This window comes from Lampetra fluviatilis, chromosome 59 (assembly GCF_964198595.1).
Source record: "Lampetra fluviatilis chromosome 59, kcLamFluv1.1, whole genome shotgun sequence".
In the NCBI taxonomy this organism is placed as follows: domain Eukaryota; kingdom Metazoa; phylum Chordata; class Hyperoartia; order Petromyzontiformes; family Petromyzontidae; genus Lampetra; species Lampetra fluviatilis.
Window position 1 is genome coordinate 6,469,818 of NC_136333.1, and position 20,459 is coordinate 6,490,276.

Sequence of the window (20,459 nt, forward strand, 5' to 3'; positions counted from 1 at the left end):
CAACACAAGCTTCCGTCTTCAGGTGGAACCGTCACAGCAGGATTGCTCTATAAAGTAAGAGAAATTCCAAGAAAACCGTCCTTGTATTACCTTGTTATCTCGGCATCTCTTGAGGAAGGCCAGCGTCTCGAGAAGCTGTGACTTCTTGTCTCGTTGTCTGTTAAAAACTCTAACAGATAGGTGGAATTCCTCCCCATAGAGGGCATTAATTCTAGGATTCATACTCTTGGGTTTTTTTTCGGTAAAGTCACGTAGGTAAAAAAATTTAAATTAATGAAAGTAAAATAAAAATAAAATAAAAATCACGACGTTTCGGAGGCAACACAAGCTTCCGTCTTCAGGTGGAACCGTCACAGCACGATTGCTGTATCAAGTAAGAGAAATAATATTCAGCGCCTACCTTGGCTCCTCCCACCCTCAATCAGTATATATACAAGGACTGTTTTCTTGGAATTTTTCATTTAATTGATACAGCAATCGTGCTGTGACGGTTCCACCTGAAGACGGAAGCTTGTGTTGCCTCCGAAACGTCGTGATTTTTATTTTATTTTTATTTTACTTTTATTAATTTTAATTTTGTATCTACGTGACTTTACCGAAAAAACACTAAGAATATGAATCCTTGCAGTTACGAAAGCTTCAAATCTAGAATTATTATTTACTTGTTTTACCGTGAATTGTGTGGATGCCGGGGTAATGGCCGGTGTTGTTTTTGTTGTTGATGAAACCCGATTTGAGAGCTTATTGGCTCACAGGGTAAATCAAAGTAAAATTAATTTAACTGAACCATCATGGTTTCCTCCACCGGTTGTGCCATTCATCGTTTCCTCGATCGGTCTCGCATTGATCTTGCATCGATACAGCTCTGTTCCCTTCATCATTCTCGCATTGATCTTGCATCGATCCATTCATCGATTCCACATTCCCTTCATCAGTCTCACATCATTCCAATCTTCGTTCCCTCATTCTCGCATCGTTCTCTCATTGTCCCTTCATCGATCCTTGCATCGTTCCCGCATCGAGGCACAACACGCGATAATGGACTTGGAACTCATCTCTTCTCAAACACGGAAAGGGCACCCCAGGAGCAGCTGTCCCCGTGCGGTGCAAGGTGACTCAGCACCTGGCCTGCAATGGGGCGCGCTAGTCCACCAATACGGGAGCGAGTATTGTTCCGTATAATCCCAATCGCTTGTAACATGGGGGCATGATAATTGGGTTTTTTTACCCTTTTTATCTGGCAACAAAACTGACACTTTTTTTACGAGGAGTCATGTTTGCATAGACCACAATACCTGCAGTCATAATGCAAACAAAAAACATAACTCTGATAATGTATGCACTGTTCTTGGAGTTGATTGGTCCACACCCGAGACAGCTTTCCTTAGAGCCTAGTCTCACATGGTGTTGGACCAGATGACACCAAAAGGCGCACATGCTTACCCCGAGCTCTCATACTCTGATGGTGCATTGTCTTTGAGTTGTGCGCCTTTTGGCGTCATCTGGTCCAACACCATGTGAGACTAGGCTCTAAGGAAAGCTGTCTCGGGTGTGGACCAATCAACTTCAAGGACAGTGCATACATTATCAGAGTTATGTTTTTTTGTTTGCATTATGACTGCAGGTATTGTGGTCTATGCAAACATGACTCCTCGTAAAAAAATGGTGTCAGTTTTGTTGCCAGATAAAAAAGGGTAAAAAAACCAATTTTCATATTTTTCTACTGGCAAATGAGGTACCAATGGTGTAAACATGGGGGCACTTTTTCGAATTTGGCAAATGTGCACCACAGTGCCGGCATAGACATGGCCTCCTCTTGCAAATGACGTCACAGGATCTTCTCAACGTCCACCGTGAAGCAGACGCTGCATAGTATTACAGTGGTTATAGCAACCGCGGTAATTACCAGGGCGGCCGCTAGATTCGAACCGTGAACCTCTGCAACATTGACGTACTGTTTTTGCGGTTGGGGAACGTAATAATGATTTGAAAAGGGAAGTATCGCACTCTTTTTTGTTCTTCCAATCGTGCCTTTTCCCTTAAGCATACACGTCTGAAATTAGGTATTAGCAGCAGGACAAAAAAAATGTTAAGCAATTAATCCCTCCGAGGGAGAGAGGGAGAAAGAACGAGCGACTCTGTTGAGCCAGTTGGCATAATAACAGCGTCCTTATTGATTGGCTCTGTCACAGGGCAGTCAGAGCCGAATTCCACAGCTTACGAACAATGAGAGAGGGGAAGCGTTTGTGTTCTGCAGTTTCATCAGATGAGATGACACTTTGGAGATCCACAAATTCCCATCCGACCCCCACCCCTCTCCCATTTCACCGACCTGGCTTACTCAGCAATTCAGTCAAATAAATAACAGCAGGCCGAGCCGAAGCGTGAGAAATCGAAACGGCTAAAGGTCATTGGTTAGGACTTTGAATCAGAGCCTGGAATTCACAGCAAGAGAAAACATCCTCTTAAGGTTCAGCCTCCACTTCTCCCCGACGGTCCTCATCTTTGGATACCAAAAGGGCGACGGACCCCAACATTTTCAGGGGCTGGTCAACGTGCTCGTCGGCTATGCCAAGCTCGCCATTTACAGGGCGAGGAAGGTGGCCCTGGAGGGGAAACATCCGGCCAGCAGCCTGGGCATCTTCCGCGCTCTGGTCGGAGCCAGGGTGTGTGGGCTGGAGTTCCGCCATGCGCGGCTGACCCACGCCGTGCTGGCCTTCAAGGAGCAGTGGGCGATGGAGGAGGCCGTGTGCTCGGTGGCAGATGACGGGGAGCTCTGCATGCTGATATGAGCTACCCGTCGGAGGCCGTCGGACTGCGAGAAGGGCTGCGTGCAGAACGAGAGAGAGCGAGAGAGTGAGCGAGAGAGTGAGCGAGAGAGTGAGCGAGTGAGTGAGTGAGCGAGAGAGTGACCGAGAGAGCGAGAGAGTGAGCGAGAGAGTGAGCGAGAGAGTGAGCGAGAGAGTGACCGAGAGAGTGAGCGAGAGAGTGGGCGAGAGAGTGAGCGAGAGAGTGGGCGAGAGAGTGAGCGAGAGAGTGAGCGAGTGAGTGAGTGAGCGAGAGAGCGAGAGAGTGAGCGAGAGAGTGAGCGAGAGAGTGAGCGAGAGAGTGACCGAGAGAGTGAGCGAGAGAGTGAGCGAGAGAGTGAGCGAGAGAGTGGGCGAGAGAGTGAGCGAGAGAGTGAGCGAGTGAGTGAGTGAGTGAGCGAGAGAGCGAGAGAGTGAGCGAGAGAGTGAGCGAGAGAGTGAGCGAGAGAGTGACCGAGAGAGTGAGCGAGAGAGTGAGCGAGAGAGTGAACGAGAGAGCGAGCGAGAGAGTGACCGAGAAAACGAGCGAGAGAGCGACCGAGAGAGCGAGCGAGAGAGCGAGCGAGAGGTGTGGGTTTACATAAAGCAAAGTTATTATAAAAAAAAAAATACTAAATGATGAACGAAGCAAAGTACCGACTACACCGAGCATCTTCTTGTCTCCACTGATCGTAAACAAAAAGAAAAAGAAGGAAGCATGGCCCTTCACGCGGTGGTTATGTTCTGTCCAAGCCCCACTTGCTCTTGTTAACAGTCAGAATGATGCCATTACGGTTCGTGAATGTGACCGCTAATCTCTCTCATCTCTTCGTCTCCAGTTTCATTATCTCCATCTTTCCACATGACTTTCATATCTTGTTCAACTCTTTCATCTCATTCATCCTTATCCCTGTCATCTCTCATCCCTCATTATCTCTCGCTCATCTTTACTAATCAGCATCTCAATGTCTCTGTGAACCGTATATTATCTCTCAGGGGTGCCACGGTGGCGAAATGTTAAAAACCTTGCCTGGCATACAGGAGGTCGTTGGTTCGATCCCCACCCTGACGCTTATTGTGTATTTGGAGGTTGCATGTTTCTCTCTCTGTGGTCGTGTGGATTTTTCTGCAGATCCTCCAGTTTTGTTTTTTGTTATTTTCTTTGAACCTGTCTACGTGACTTTACCAAAAGACCAAAATAATATAGATCCTCCAGTTTTTCCCTCCACATTTAGAATCAACATGGATTTAGATTATTTGGTTGCAATACATTTCCACTTGATGAGTCCCCTTCGTTGTGCTATCCGTTTGTGGCCAGTTCGCTTCTGCAAAAATAACTATATAACTCGGTGGGCCTTACCTGGTAAAATTAAAATAGTTGATTAGTTCATAGTTTTCACCCACTACCTGTGATCATAACTCAGTTCTCAAGGGCATGGCGAGTTGATGGTCAGAGCTTGGTCAAGAAACAATTTCACTCGGCTCAACACGATGACTTTGAACATGCGAGCGGCCTTGGCCACCACGTGGACACGTGATAAAATAAAAAATAGTTAAATTTTCGATTGAAAGCTTTCGTGACTGCAGGGATTCATCTTCTTGGTTCTTTCGGTAAAGTCACGTAGAATGGAAATAATAAAATAATAAAAATAAAACATCATAAAAATTCCAACGACGTTTCGATTGCAACACAAGCAATCATCATTTATTATTTTTCGATTTAAAGCTTTCGTGACTGCAGGGATTCCTCTTCGTGGTTCTTTCGGTAAAGTCACGTAGAATGGAAATAATAAAATAATAAAAATAAAACATAATAAAATACAATTCTCACGACGTTTTCGGCCACAACGCAAGCAGCCGTCCTCAGGTGAAGAACAGGTCTGTCGGGAAGACAGCGTCTGAATGGGCACCACCAGGCTTGGCAGCGTATATTTAAGCTGCTTAGAGTCGCGGCATGCCGTGACGTCGTGAGAATTATTTTATTATTCTTATTATTTTATTATTTCCATTCTACGTAACTTTATCGAAAGAACCAAGAAGAAAAAAATAGTTCATTTTTAGTTTAACTCGGCTTCGGCCGCTCCCAGGACCCCCTGTGGGCCAGGCGTGGCCCCGCGCGGGGGACTGCTCACCAATCGAGACCTCCTGTGTGCCCTCGTGCGCTTTGTCACCGCTTCTCACAGACGCTGGACGACCTGGAGGACGAGGTGAAGAAGGCCGGCATCGAGATCAGCGTGCGCCAGAGCTTCCTGTCCGACCCCACCATCGCAGTCAAGAACCTCAAGGTCAGTCCCACTGAAGGTCACGCGCGCCCTGCCGATAGACTACCAGGGGCGCACCCATCAGAAGGCTAGTAGGAGGGGCCTGAGACTAATAAGAGAGGTCTAAGATTATTGGGAGAGGCCTAAGTCTAATCGGAAGGGCATAAGGCTTTAGGATGGGTCTTCGGCTAATAAGAGGGGCCTAAGGATATGGAGGGGCCTAAGTTTAATACTTGAGGCCTACGGCTAATAGGAGGGGCCTAAGTCTAATAGGAGGGGCCTAAGGCTTTAGGATGGGCCTCCAGCTAATAGGAGGGACCTAAGTCTAATAGGAGGGGCCTAAGGCTTTAGGATGGGCCTTCGGCTAATAGGAGGGACCTAAGGATATGTAAGAGCCTAAAGCTAATAGAATTGGTCTGAAGATAATTGGAGGGGCCTAAGCCTAATAGGAGGGGCCTAAGGCTAATAGGAGGGGCAGTATCTGCAAGATCGCAAAAAAAACATTTAAACCATCCAATGGAGACGTCAGTAAAAGGGGACGTAAAAGATCCGAGTCCCGAATCGAGCCTCCACCGCGCACCGCCACAAGTCTGCGGGTCCGCTGACGGCTGTCGCGAATCGTAGCTGCGAGCCAATCGTGCTTGCCTGCCCAGCTGCGATTACGGTCGCTTGAACGCCGCGTTCTAAGCCCAGAGGGGGGCTAACCGTTACTCCGTGGTGGCGGCAGCTGCGGCATCCTTATTCGCCTTTTCGTTTAACCCCTATCTGGTCTTCGCGCCTGATGGGCTCACGATGATGACATCCCTTTTACGCGATTTAAGACAAGAAACAGGAAGACTTCTTGAAACAAATTTGGCAAAATCGCCTGATGAAGCCGGTAATCCTCCAGCGAAAAAGTCACAGTGCTCAAATTGTAAATGTTGCGGGTTGACTCTCCAACACGCCGGTGTGCTGGAGTCGTGACCAATTGGCACGTTTTGTTCACGTGACAAACGTGACCATTTATATTTATGCGATCTAACCCAAAAAAAACGTTTATTATGGATAGTATTTGGCGCGAAATCCTACTACGTATTCCTCATTTATTGTAGAGCACGAGAGGCGGCGGGGGGGGGGGTCGAAGTCTTTCTCGCTAAAGGTATTTGCAATCCTGCGAAGCTCCCATCCTGCGGCGTTCGCTAAATGTCCCGATATTAATTAAACCCGAGATCCCTTCGTAAACCAGGCTGTGGCTGTACAGACAAAATGTTTTTATCTCTCTTTAACAGCGCGGGATTGATTTTTTTACGCTTTTTCGTGCCTCCAAGTCAATCGAACTGCAGCAAGACCCGCTGTGTGTTAATCCTCACTCGAGGATTAGAGGCGCAATTGGCTTTGGCGGAGATAATTAAGTCTGGAGAAGCCACTTGGATCGAGATCAGACGACCACACATCATCATCGGCCATGGTTAATCCACTGCTGGATGAATGCCTCGACGAGCCGCCTGCGCACCTCCGATTTAGCATGGTTGGCTACGTACGGTGCGAAAGAAGTTAAACATATATACAAGCCACCGCCACTACCACCACTCACCGTCCTGCAATGTAATAATCTTGCTAGCACGGTCCTCGCAGTCCAGTGCTCTCGACCGTGCGCATTAAACCGATTTCGTCGCTCCATCTCAACCGTGGACGTTACCACCCCGGGACACATTCCATCACCGTCGCTGCCACTCCCAGACGAGCAATACCCCCCGACAAATGTGGACGAATGCACGGCAACATCGTTGGCCAAATGCAGCCTCGTACCTCCATTCCGCATTCTTACTGTGCACACCTTGCAACCTGTGACATTTCCGTCATTGGCAACGACATTGATAAATAATACACAACAAGATGAAACATTGTTGCAAAGCATCATGGGACACACCCACAAACCCTCTGTCTCGATGCATTGTTGCAACTTTGCCACCTTTCTTGGGTGTTTAAGATCCTGGAAATTGGAATGGAGGCCGTCATCGCCAGCGTCTTTGAGAAAGGACGCGGCTCACAGGGACAGAGACGATAGCGGTGTCATTTTGGTTTTCCTGCATCTCGAGTATTTAGGGGAAGTGCGCGGTGGGGAAAGTGACTCCAGATGAAACGCGACAATTTTCGCTCGTCGCTAAATTGTCACAACGTGCATGCAGAGAACAGGAGGGGCCCCTCCTCCCCAGGTAACAGAGCCGAGCGCGAAATACAAAATACAATTAATCAAACCGCAACACTTCTGGTCCCCCGCCACCCTTCCCTCCCCCCCCCGTCAAGCTAATCCCACGGCAACAATGGTGATTATGATGTTTATGACGCCGCATTAAATCTTTATATTTACCACGGTACGGTTGGTTCATGTCCCATGCGTTTAAGCTCGGTTGCCGTGGCGACGGCCCGTTCCATCAAACGGTCTGGCGCTCTCCGCTTGCGGGCGGTCGTGAGATTGGAATGAAAAAATGCAGCGAACGATGTTTCTCGAAATCTTTATCGCGAGGGATGCGGGCAGGGTCAGGGCTCTTGAGCTTGCCACCGCTGGGGACCGTAGGTTAGAATCCATGTTTCATCTACCGATGATTAAACCGACTTCTCAGGTGGAGTAGTGAGTTGATGGTCCCAGGCCGGCCACCAGTGACCGCACACAAAAAAAAATTTCACCGTTCAATTTGAATTTTTCACTTTAAATTGGCACAACTGCAGCTCTGGAGAATTACACGATTTGGTTTTGCCGCCATGCGACGAACATGTCTGTTTATCGGGCTGCATGCGAGCGTTCAGTTTCCCAGTAAGTGTGGATGAGAGGTCACCGGAAGATCGGTGATATCTCCTTCCAGGGGATCTATTTTGCGACACGGGGTGACGAGCTGATGACCCGACGCCGATGGCACAGCCGAAATGAAACTGGTGAAAAGACGACAATTAGCACGGTTGGCTACGTGCAGTGAGAAAGAAGTTCAACACACATACAGAAGAAATCAAAATAACGTTGGCTGAATTACATCTAGATTTGAAGCTTTCGTGACTGCAAGGATTCATACTCTTAGGGTTTTTTCGGTAAAGTCACGTAGGTAAAAATAGATAATAAAATAATGAAAATAATTATGGAAATAGAATAATAAATCACCACGTCATCAGGTGAGACCGTCACAGCTGTGATTATAATAAAATCATATTTGCTATTACTTTATTATTTATTTTTACCTACGTGACTTTATCGAAAAAACCTAAGAGTATGAATTACATCTGATTTTTGCTTCTATTCTCGGAGCTAGTTCCTCCGTTGTCTTGAGCTTCAAAAATGAGGACTCAGTTGAAGTTAGTTGAACAGAAACCCTACCGAGTAACAGCTTTTACTTTGCTTTCGGAAACGATCGTCAGACAGCTATGAGAACGATTCGATAGAGCCGCTCTCGACGCCGGGGTATCTCAGAGCGCTTTACACGTGACGGGGGCGGCTTGCACCACATCTCAAACATTTCAAAGGCCTCATGTTTGCATAGACCACAATACCTGCAGTCATAATGCAAACAAAAAACATAACTCTGATAATGTATGCACTGTCCTTGAAGTTGATTGGTCCACACCCGAGACAGCTTTCCTTAGAGCCTAGTCTCACATGGTGTTGGACCAGATGACGCCAAAAGGTGTCAGTTTTGTTGCCAGATGAAAGAGTAAAAAAACAATTATCATATTTTTTACTGGCAAATGAGGTTCCAATGATTTGAAAGGCCGCTACCGCCACTCCCCCCCCCCAAGTGGCAGCTGTCCCTTTGCAGTCCGCCAGTAAAGTGCGATGATTGCTGCTATGTGTGATCCCAACTGAGCGACTTTAGGTTTTAAATGCTTCAAATTTAGCAAATGTAGACCGTGACGCCGTACGTGTGCATGCATGTACGTTTCGCTTCCTTCGCGCCGCACGTAGCCAACCGGAGGTGCCGTCGCACGACAGCCCACTTCGTTTCGAACGACGTCGGTGCGATCTTTAGCATCCACTGTGAAGCAGACGGTGAGTAGTATTTTACGGTTACTTCACCCCGCGGCATTGACCAGGGCGGCCTGCCGGAGCCGAGCCGCGAGCCTCTGCGGCACGTGACCGGTCGCACTACCCCCGCCGCCCGGGCCGCGTTCGCCACCCGAGCCAAACGAGGGAACCCTCTCGCGTTACCGATGAGCGCCTCCGATGAGCACGGTTGGGCTGCGTGCGGCGCGATAGAAGTTGAGCATACACGCCTACCTTACCGACACGCTTTCGTTGCTTTTCAGCGTCAGGATGCCAGGATTATCGTCGGGCTCTTTTACGAGACGGAAGCGCGCAAGGTGTTCTGTCAGGTGAGTGACGCTCGCCGGTTCCATTTCGCGTGAGAGGTCCCCCGTCCCCCTGCTGCGGTTACCCACGGTCTGGAATTCACAATGACTATCTCGCTACCGCACCTCTATGGATGTATGTTGAACTTCTTTCGCACCGTACGTAGCCTACCGTTCTAATCGGAGGTGCAGTGTTGAGTCTACGGGCAGTGTTGAGTCTATGGATAGTGTTGAGTCTATGAGTAGTGTTGAGTCTATGGGCAGTGTTGAGTCTATGGGTAGTGTTGAGTCTATGGGTAGTGTTGAGTCAATGGGCAGTGTTGAGTCTATGTGCAGTGTTGAGTCTATGGGTAGTGTTGAGTCTATGGGCAGTGTTGAGTATATGGGTAGTGTTGAGTCTATGTGCAGTGTTGAGTCTATGGGTAGTGTTGAGTCTATGGGTAGTGTTGAGTCTATGGGTAGTGTTGAGTCTATGGGTAGTGTTGAGTCTATGGGCAGTGTTGAGTCTATGGGCAGTGTTGAGTATATGGGTAGTGTTGAGTCTATGTGCAGTGTTGAGTCTATGGGTAGTGTTGAGTCTATGGGTAGTGTTGAGTCTATGGGTAGTGTTGAGTCTATGGGTAGTGTTGAGTCTATGGGCAGTGTTGAGTCTATGTGCAGTGTTGAGTCTATGGGTAGTGTTGAGTCTATGGGCAGTGTTGAGTCTATGGGTAGTGTGTACGTATGTTGAACTTCTCTCGCACCGTACGTAGCCTACCGTTCTTCTCGGAGGTGCGAGGTTAAACAATAGAGAGAAGGCTCAAGAAAGGTGGGAAGAGACAGGGCTCTATATCAGTTAAAAAACACCTTGCTGGCTGACTGGGAGGGATGAACATGCAGTCACGTCCGAAGGACAAGCGGGTTGCTCGAACACTATAGTTGATGTTGTTAATGATAGTTGGTTACGCGTTTTTTTTGCATGTGCCTCTGTCCCGTTCTGTTCCTCCGTAAGGGGACCGCTCTGGCAATGTTCTTGCTCTGTGCCGATGCGCCAACGGATCTCGCTTTTTCAAACCGTCCGGGGGTTAACTGGCGAACGCGGCATTTTCCGTGTGGCGAGTAAACGTCGAGCCGAATCGCTATTTGGTGTCTCAAGATCGTCATCTGCCCCGCGATACGTGCAGGAGGTGGCAACGCCGATAAGCCCCGTGTGCGCGCGCACCGCCGCGATGCCTTTGCGCAGGTCTACAAGGAGAAGCTCTACGGCAAGAAGCACGTGTGGTTCATCATCGGCTGGTACGCCGACAAGTGGTACCTCAAGCCCGACCTGGCCATCAACTGCACGGCCGAGCAGATGCAGGAGGCTGTCGAGGGTCAGGTCACCACGGAGATCCTCATGGTCGACCTGGCCAACACCCGCGGCGTCTCGAACATGGTAACAGCGTGGACTAAACTATAAACTAAATAATGTTTTACGTTGCCAGAAGCGGCCTGGCTATCACAAATGATAGTTAAACGAAGTGGCTTACCGCGTGGAAATATATAGCAGCCAAATACTCTAAAACGCATGTTTCTAAACGTGGAGGGAAAAACCGGAGGACCCTGAGAAAAATCCGCTTGACCACGGTTAGAACGTGCCAACTCCAAATAAACACGTGTCAGGGTCGGAATCGAACCCATGAACCCACGATCTACTGTATACCAGACGAGGTAGTTCACATCTCGCCACCCTAGTGTTACGTGCTTCTTCTGCCGTGTGGTTTGCTGGAGAATTGCAGACTTATTGTAGGGGAGCGGCAAGTTGCCAAAGGTTTTTTGTCACAGCCAGGCCCAGGGCCTCTGGGGTGAGGCTGTGGGACGGCTTGTTTACCTCCTCCAAATGAGCGGGAGAGGCGCGCAAATAGACAAGGTGTGGCCCATCACCATTGGAACCTCATTTGCCAGTAGAAAAATATTATAATTGTTTTTTTACCCTTTTATCTGGCAAAAAAACTGATACCTTTTTTACAAAGAGTCATGTTTGCATAGACCACAATACCTGCAGTCATAATGCAAACAAAAAACATAACTCTGATAATGTATGCACTGTCCTTGAAGTTGATTGGTCCACACCCGAGACAGCTGACTGCAGGTATTATGGTCTATACAAACATGACTCCTCGTAAAAAGAGGTGTCAGTTTTGTTGCCAGATTAAAGGGTAAAAAAACAATTATCATATTTTTCTACTGGCAAATGAGTTTCCAATGGTGTAAATGCTTAGCCCGAGCTCTCATACTCTGATGGTGCATTGTCTTTGAGTTGTGCGCCTTTTGGCATCATCTGGTCCAACACCATGTGAGACTAGGCTCTAAGAAAAGCTGTCTCGGGTGTGGACCAATCAACTTCAAGGACAGTGCATACATTATCAGAGTAGTGTTTTTGTTTGCATTATGACTGCAGGTATTGTGGTCTATGCAAACATGACTCCTCGTAAAAAAGGTGTCAGTTTTGTTGCCAGATAAAAGGGTAAAAAAACAATTATCGTGTGGCCCATCGTTTGTAACGCTTCCACGGTCACAGCGTTTGGGCTGCTTTTTTAATCTTCCACTGACGGCGTAGACGAGTGCGTGTGTCTCATACCGAAATGTGGCAATGTCTCGAAAATGTTCGCTAGTTAGGCCCGGCCCGGCCCCTCCTAGCGACCGTGTGGCGGCCATGAATCGGGCCTAGTGGAGGCCCGGCCCCGCTGGGCCCTATCAATGGCCGCCACGCTGTTGTCGCACTGCTGAAAGCTGCTGCCCTAAGTCTCTCGCGACTCTCCCTTGCAGACGTCGGACGAGTTCATCAGTCGCCTGGTGAAGAACCTCACCAAGACTCCGGAGGAGACAGGAGGCTTCCAGGAGGCCCCGTTGGCCTACGACGCCATCTGGGCGTTGGCACTGGCCCTGAACAAGACGGCTCAGGAGCTCGCGAAGCAAGGTGTGCCACCCGGAGCTTCTGTCGAGTACTCTAAAACAAACTATAAACTCATCTTATTGGTTCTTTCGGTAAAGTCACTTAGAAGGGAAATAATAAAATAATAAAACATTTACAATTAAATACAATTTTCACGACGTTTCGGCCACGACGCAAGCAGCCGTCCTCAGGTGAAGAACAGGTCTGTCAGAAAGACAGCGTCTGAATGAACACCACCAAGCTTGGCAGCGTATATTTAAGCTGGGTTAGGGGAGGAAGGACGCCTTGACAAAGGAATTTGCATATCAACAGAGGAATTTAAATCTAAACTATAAACTATTTTTTATTTTACCAGGTAAAGCCCACTGAGCTTTACAGCTCATTTTCAGAAGCGGCCTAGGCCACAAATGATAGCTCAACGAAGTGGCTTACCACGTTGACATTTCTAGCAGCCCAATACTCTTAAACGCACGTTTCTACTCGTTGTGGTGGTGGCCGTTGGGTGGTGGCTACGCACGTAGCCCAAAATCCAGCGAGGCGTCGGTGGATCACGCAAATGTTGGGAAGCTTTCCTTCCACGTGCATCAAGATGGCATTACCGTGGCTCTCCAGCAGAAGGCAGTACAGCAAGTGTGGACTAATCTCAATCTGTCCCGTCTGTAAAAGATAGAGTGTTGGCCCCTCCTACGAGTGGGTTTCCCTTTGGGTGCTCCGGTTTCCTCCCACGTGTATAAAAAACATTCCTTAAATGACCGATAACACCTTCATATATAGAGGATCACAGAGCTTGGGGGAGATTTTGGCGCTGCCTTTTTTGTCTGGCTGTGGTTTCTCGGACATCCCGTCGATTGCGTTCGAATCACGGTCATCTGAACCTGTTCTGGGACTCTCCTAGGTCGACTCAGCCTCAAAATGAGTGCGTTGTGTAAAACATCGTCACTTAAGGAGAAATAGGCGTCCAGGCGTGGCCCTGGCCACCCAGCCCCTCGCGTGCCGTTGCCGGCCTTCATAGCTGCTGCTCGCTAACAGCACTTGCCCCGAAAGTTTGTTAAGGCTACACGGGGGTTTGGGGGGGGTGAATCTTTGTTTGCTTTGTTGGTGGTGATGGTGGTCACCTCGGTGTCGGGTCTGGCGCCTGCAGGGATGCGGCTGGAGGATTTCAACTACTCCGACAACACGATCACCAACGAGATCTACAAAGCGCTCAACTCGTCCTCGTTCGATGGCGTTTCGGTAAACGAGTCGCTCCACCACTGCCGATGAAACCAGTCCCACAGCTGTCAACCCATACGGTTTACGCCGTATTCTTGTACAGGGAAATTGAGTTTTAGGTCCATACGGCGTACAGCCGTTTCAATACGGGCAATTTTTTTTCTGTCTATTTATTTGTGTTTCTCCCTTGTGATGGTGACTTTGTAGGATGAACATTGAGATTGATAAGGGGCACGGGGTGACCGACAAGGTGTGAATTGGTTTGTAATTAGGTAGCGCACTGATAAGGGGTTGATAGGCATCCAGTCCCGCGACAGTCTCCTTCTCGAGCACTGCTCGGCTAAACTATTTTAAATTATACCACCGAGCTAAATATAGCTTTCTTTCAGAAGTGACTTGGCTGTCACAAATGATATCTCAACGAAGTTTGACTTATCACATGGAAATTTACAGCAGCCAAATACTAAATGCACGTTCCGATGCCGTCAAGGTCACTGTGACACCGCCTTCCGCGGAACGTGAAGGTCTCGCGACGGCATCTCAGATTTAGTTCTGCGACATCACCTTCCGTGGAGCGTCAAGGTCACTTGACGACGTCTCAGATTTAGTTCTGTCACATCACCTTCCGCGGAGCGTCAAGGTCATTCGACGGCATCTCAGATTTAGTTCTGTGACATCATCTTCCGCGGAACGTCAAGGTCACTTGACGACGTCTCAGATTTAGTTCTGTGACATCAGCTTCAGCGGAACGTCAAGGTCATTCGACGGCATCTCAGATTTAGTTCTGTGACATCACCTTCCGCGGAACGTCAAGGTCACTTGACGACGTCTCAGATTTAGTTCTGTGACATCAGCTTCAGCGGAACGTCAAGGTCATTCGACGGCATCTCAGATTTAGTTCTGTGACATCACCTTCAGCGGAACGTCAAGGTCACTTGACGACGTCTCAGATTTAGTTCTGTGACATCACCTTCAGCGGAACGTCAAGGTCATTCGACGGCATCTCAGATTTAGTTCTGTGACATCATCTTCCGTGGAGCGTCAAGGTCACTCGACGACGTCTCAGATTTAGTTCTGTGACATCACCTTCCGCGGAACGTCAAGGTCATTCGACGGCGTCTCAGATTTAGTTCTGTGACATCATCTTCCACGGAATGTCAAAGTCACTCGACGGCGTCTCAGATTTAGTTCTGCGACATCACCTTCCGCGGACCGTTCACGGTGGTGGGGGGGGGGGCGACGGCGCTGCTCAGCAAGAGGATTTACCCGCCTCGTGACACGATGCCGATATCGTGATCGGGATTGCATTACATGTTGTGTTGTGCCGAAACGTTTGTGAACGTACATTCCGTCTTTTAACATTCCCCTGCTTGCAACGCAGGGCCACGTGGTGTTTGACGCAAGCGGCGCGAGAATGGCCTGGACTCTCATAGAGCAGCTTCAAGGTGAGGGGGGGCACCACTGCGGGTTCACTCCGAACTCTCTTGCACCCTAAGATCTTCGGATCGCCTTCTGCTAAGTGTAATAATTCTAGATTTGAAGCTTTCGTGACTGCAAGGATTCCTGCTCTTAGTTTTTTCGGTAAAGTCACGTAGGTAAAAAATGAATTAAAATTAATAAAAGTAATATAAATAAAATAATAAAAAATCATGACGTTTCGCAGGCAACACAAGTCTCTTCTGATAAGCCCCCCCCCTCCTCCCCCTTAACTTGTATTTAAGAACTTGCATCTTGGAATCCCTGCCTCACTTGATACAGCAAATCTAGCTGTGACGGTCCCACCTGATGACGGAGACTTGTGTTGCCTCCGAAACGTCGTGATGTTTTATTATTTTATTTCTATTATTACTTCTATTAATTTGAATTTCATTTTTTACCTACGTGACTTTACCGAAAAAACTAAGAGTATAAGTGTAATAAACCCACTCCGGACGATATCGTATTTTCGCGTCTTGTCTTTATTCGTTCTTCGTTACACAGCTTTCTCTCACATCGCTGGGTTCCTTTTTCCCGTTACTCCCGTTACTCCCGTTACCCGAGCGTGGCGTTCGCTCACTTCCCTCGCTCCCTCACACCGCTGGCTAACGGCGTTCGGGAGATAGCCTCCGGCCTGCCACGTGCCCGCTGGCGTGCCTGAGGCACAGACGTGGTCTCTCCTCAAACCTCTCCACACTGACCACGAGCTGTCTCTCTCCACCCCTTATGACACCTGGCTCACGTGATGCCACGCAGCCAATCATCAGCCTCACCCTTGGAACCTTCTAGATGTTGCTATGCAGCCACAAGGCTACGCCCCTGGCTCGACGTCCCCATTGGCTGCGGGCTGAGTCCGGCAGAGCCAATCACCATCGCCCAGTTACCCCCGGGTGCATCCTCATATTACATAAGTACTCCGAGGGCAAGCCTCTGTTCCTGCAGGGGTGACCGTGGGGTTCCCAGGCTTTGGAACAACACTTTGCTAATAATGCCATCAGAGTCGTGAGAGCTATTGACGTCTCTCTGTTCAAAACTCACCTCTCTAAATTGGCCTTCTTCGCCGCCCAGTACTGGCCGATTACCCTGTGCTAAGTCCTGTTTATTTCCTGGCTTTCCATACACGATGGCGCGTTGTGATCTACGGATGGCACGCGCCACTTTAAAAATGTGAATTATTGATGATAAGCCACGTTTGCAAGGTTGATCCAGGTAATATCTACGGCGGTGGGAATTTGTAGAACTTTACAGTAATAATGACAGGAGCTGTACTCAGTTTATTGACTTTCTGGAGGGTTCAAAAGGGCAGAGTCGAACCCTGATCGATCGGTCGGGTGGCAGGTTGGTTGCACACGTGCCTCGTAGCAATATGTCCATGGGTTCGATTCCCGACTCAGACACCTTCCTGTGTGGAGTTTGTATGTACTGCCACCCTTTCTCCAGTTTCTTCCCTTAGCTAAAAAAATATAAAAATAACAACAACCAACCATACAATGTAAACTGGTATTTGCTAAACATCCCCAATGCGAAATAAAAAAATACCTCTCAAATTACTCCATTGAAATTACACAAAGCAACATTTCCCCGAATGTGAAAATTTGGCAGGCCCCTCCTGAAAAAGATTTGAGACTCGGTGAGGTTTCTGTGTAAATACGTGGAATTTTAACCCTTTTCCATTCCATCAGTTTTTATTCCGATTCCATTCCGATGACGTACGTATATGCGTGTATGTCATCAGAACGGAATCGTAAGAAAAACTAAAATAAAATAACTTTATCGGTACACCGAGGCTCCCACAAGGCCATGCGGGAGGGCATGTGACACAGTTTGGCACCAGCTATCATAAGAGTTGCGGTCGTGTTGCTACAACTCTATGCGGTGAGTAACGATGTCTTTAAATACAGCGGCGCTTCTACGCCTCTCTAAATAAAATCAACGGGAGCCACCCTGAAATTTACACACATCTCAGAGTGGGAAACGGATTAATAATATAATCGTGAATTTAACTCGTGGCGTTTTTGCGAACCACAGTCTCTACCTCTGTGCCACTTTGACAGCTGTGTAACGGTGACTATGATCAATTTAACACGTAGCAGGCTTTCGCGACCAATATTATTCATAATTTAGGTTTTTGGGTCAGATCGCGTTATTTATAAATGTGTCGTAACCCTCCACCGCCCGACACGGCCGAACAGTAAAAAAAAGTGTCACGTTTTCAAAGGACAAAATAATTCACTTCTTTAGCCCACCGGTGTGCTGAAGAGAGATTCAACAGCATTTTAAATTTGAGTACGACGGATTTAAAATTTGAGGCAAGGAGGGGGTGGGTATATACACCCCCCCCTACTTGCCTCGAATCACTGCACCAGATTGAATTGAATTTAATGATGACGTCACCCTGAGGCTGCTCTATTTAAGACCGGAAGCAACAGGAGAGCTTCACCATTCTTGCCCGATGAAGCTGATTGTAATTATCAGCGAAACGTCGTGCTACTCAAATTTAAAAATGCTGTTGATTCTTTCTTCAGCACACCGGTGGGCTAAAGAAGTAAATTATTTTGTCCTTTGAAAACGTGACACATTTTTTTACTGTTTGGGCGTGTCGGGTGGTGGAGGGTTACGACACATTTATAAATAACGCGATCTGACCCAAAAACCTATATTATGGTGACTATGATTTATGATTGGCAGACCTTGCCGATCCACTGTTGGATGAAGGTCTCCCCATGCTGGTTATACGAGTTGTTTGACCATACTTGGTTTAGCTGTGTTGGTTTAGCCATGTTTGTTTGTTGTAGTACAGAGTTAGACTGATGGCCTTAATCTAAGTTGTCTTGTGGTTGTTGTTGTTGTTGTTTTTGTTGTTTGACTTGCATCCCACTAGGATTTTTGCACACAGCGTTGGTGTACGGTGTTTTTTTCTGCAATATTTTGCCGTCTTTTCTTGGATTTTCTGTTTGCACTTCGTCACATAGTCACTTTAAGATGTTTTTTGTTCATGTGTTTTTGTTTGTTGCGTTTGCACCCGATTCAAGTGCCGAATGGCTCACAGGGCTATACCTAATAAATGAACTTGAACTTGAAACGTCACCACACTCACCGGTGTGAGCTGGTGAAGCGTGGGGCGGCGGGTTGACCAGGACCGGTTTGGATATGACTCGCACACTGATCTTTGGCCGTAGCCGGGAAAATCGACCGAGGGGTCGGCAGACGTTGACGTTTCTTTGCGGTTGTGTTTGACTCGTTCATTCTGCCCGTCTGTGCGCGCTCTAGATGGGAAGTATGTGAAGATCGGGTACTACGACAGCAACAACAACAATCTCTCCTGGCTCAACACGGACCGATGGATCGGTGTGTGCGTGTGTGTGTGCGTGTGGTCCGAGCCTTCGCAAAACTGTGGTGTGTGTGGTACTGGACAGAAGCAAACTCGGCAAAATATAAGAGCTCCAAAGAGCTCAAGGGGTCCCACCGGACTGGTGAACCAAATACAGTAATTTTAGCTGTGACGGTCCCACCTGATGACGGAGACTTGTGTTGCCTCCGAAACGTCGTGATTTATTATTTTATTTCCATTGTTACTTTCATTAACTTTTAATTTTATTTTTACCCACGTGACTTTACCGAAACAAACCGAAGAGTATGAATCCTTGCAGTCACGAAAGCTTCAAATCTAGAACCAAATACTCTTTGTTTCTTTCGGTAAAGTCACGTGGGTATAAAATCAAATGAATCACGACGTTTCGGGCACAACACAAGCGTCCATCATCAGGTGAGAAAGCATGGTCTGCTGCTGAGGCAGACTTCCTTTACCGAAAGAACCAAAGAGTTATGGATTCCTGCAGTCACGAAAGCTTCAAATCAATGGTGAACCAAATATTCAGCTACAAATCAGATCGAAAAAACAAAAATGCAGTTATTAAGCGCTAAATAAATGTATTAGGCGTTAATTACTTGTAAATGTAACTCAAATGTTGTTATTCTACTAATATATGTAGCATATATAAATAATTGAACGATTGAATAAAATATGGCTTGTTGAAATATAGATTGTGTATGGACAGTTGATGGCTGTGGCAGGGAGTTATACGGCAAGCACACATTTGGAAACCACTGATCTATAACTTTTTATACGTAACATCTCACAATGTTACGTATGATATAATTTCCCATCAAACTAAGAGGGATAGCTAGAAAAAGGTTTTCGTTTATTGACATCAAAAAGTCCACCGGAATAAGTTAACAAGGCCTGACTCTGGCACTCTGCAGATGAGACACTTCATGTCGAAAACCGGTCCAGAGTTTGCGTGTGCTGAATCAATGCTGCTGAAATGATGCCCTCCCGAAGGGCCATGACGCTGTCGGGATGTGTAAAACAATATACCGTCCATATTCTTGTTTGCATTTGACTGCAAGTATTGTGGTTAATGTAAGCATGATTCCTTGCAAAAGGTGTCTGTTTTGTTGCCAGAAAAAAGGGGAAAACCCCTATTAGTATATTTTGCTACTGGCAAAGGAGGTCCCATAATGTAGCTGCTCACCCCGAGCTCTCATTACTCTGGTAGTGCGTTGTCTTTGAACTGTGCGCCTTTTGGCGTCATCTGGTCGAACACCATATGAGACTAGGCTCTAAAGAAAGCTGTCTCTGGTGTGGACCAATCCGTTTCAAAGACAATGCATAAATTATCAGAGTATTGTTTTTTGTTTGCATTTGACTGCAAGTATTGTGGTTACTGTAAGCATGATTCCTTGCAAAAGGTGTCAGTTTTGTTGCCAGAAAAAAGGGGAAACCCCCTATTAGCATATTCTTGGTTATTTCGGTAAAGTGGATTTCACACCTGATGACGATTGCTTGTGTTGCAGTCGAAACGTCGTGAGAATGTTCACTGTTTTATAATTCTATTACTTTATTATTTCCCTTCTACGTGACTTCACCGTAAGAACCAAGAATATGAATCCCTGCAGTCACGAAAGCTTTAAATCGAAAAATATACGTCCGTTTATTTTTTTTTTGCACGGTGCAGCAATCGTGCAAACTAGGCATATTGCCAGTTAATGAATTGACAATTGGTGTTTTACCCTTCTATCTGGCAACAAAACTGGCACCTTTGTTACAAGGAGTCATGTTTACATAGACCACAATACCTGCAGTCATAATGCAAACAAAAAACATAACTCTGATAATGTGCACTGTCCTTGAAGTTGATTGGTCCACACCCGAGACAGCTTTCCTTAGAGCCTAGTCTCACATGGTGTTGGACCAGATGACGCCAAAAGGTGTCAGTTTTGTTGCCAGATAGAAGGGTAAAAAAACAATTATATTTTTTACTGGCAAATGAGGTTCCAATGGAGTTAATGAATTGTTTTGATTGTATTTATCGATGCACCGTTAACACCCCAAGGTCAACAGTGTGCTACGTGTTGTCACCCAGCCAAAGCCTCGCGGCATCTGAAGGATTTTCTCATGGAGGGGGGGGAGTCACGTGTAGCGCTCGTGTGACC

At 47.2% G+C, this 20,459-nt stretch overlaps 1 protein-coding gene across 1 annotated transcript in view; it reads left to right on the forward strand.

Annotated features, from left to right (window-relative positions):
* LOC144950740 (gamma-aminobutyric acid type B receptor subunit 1-like) overlaps window positions 1–20,459 on the forward strand; it is a 41,531-nt gene that overhangs the window by 9,145 nt on the left and 11,927 nt on the right. The window contains exons 3-9 of the mRNA XM_078880813.1: window positions 4,891–5,071; window positions 9,320–9,385; window positions 10,584–10,775; window positions 12,149–12,299; window positions 13,417–13,508; window positions 14,869–14,932; window positions 18,234–18,311. Coding sequence (XP_078736939.1) covers window positions 4,891–5,071; window positions 9,320–9,385; window positions 10,584–10,775; window positions 12,149–12,299; window positions 13,417–13,508; window positions 14,869–14,932; window positions 18,234–18,311 — 824 coding nt within the window. The remainder of the gene's footprint in view (window positions 1–4,890; window positions 5,072–9,319; window positions 9,386–10,583; window positions 10,776–12,148; window positions 12,300–13,416; window positions 13,509–14,868; window positions 14,933–18,233; window positions 18,312–20,459) is intronic.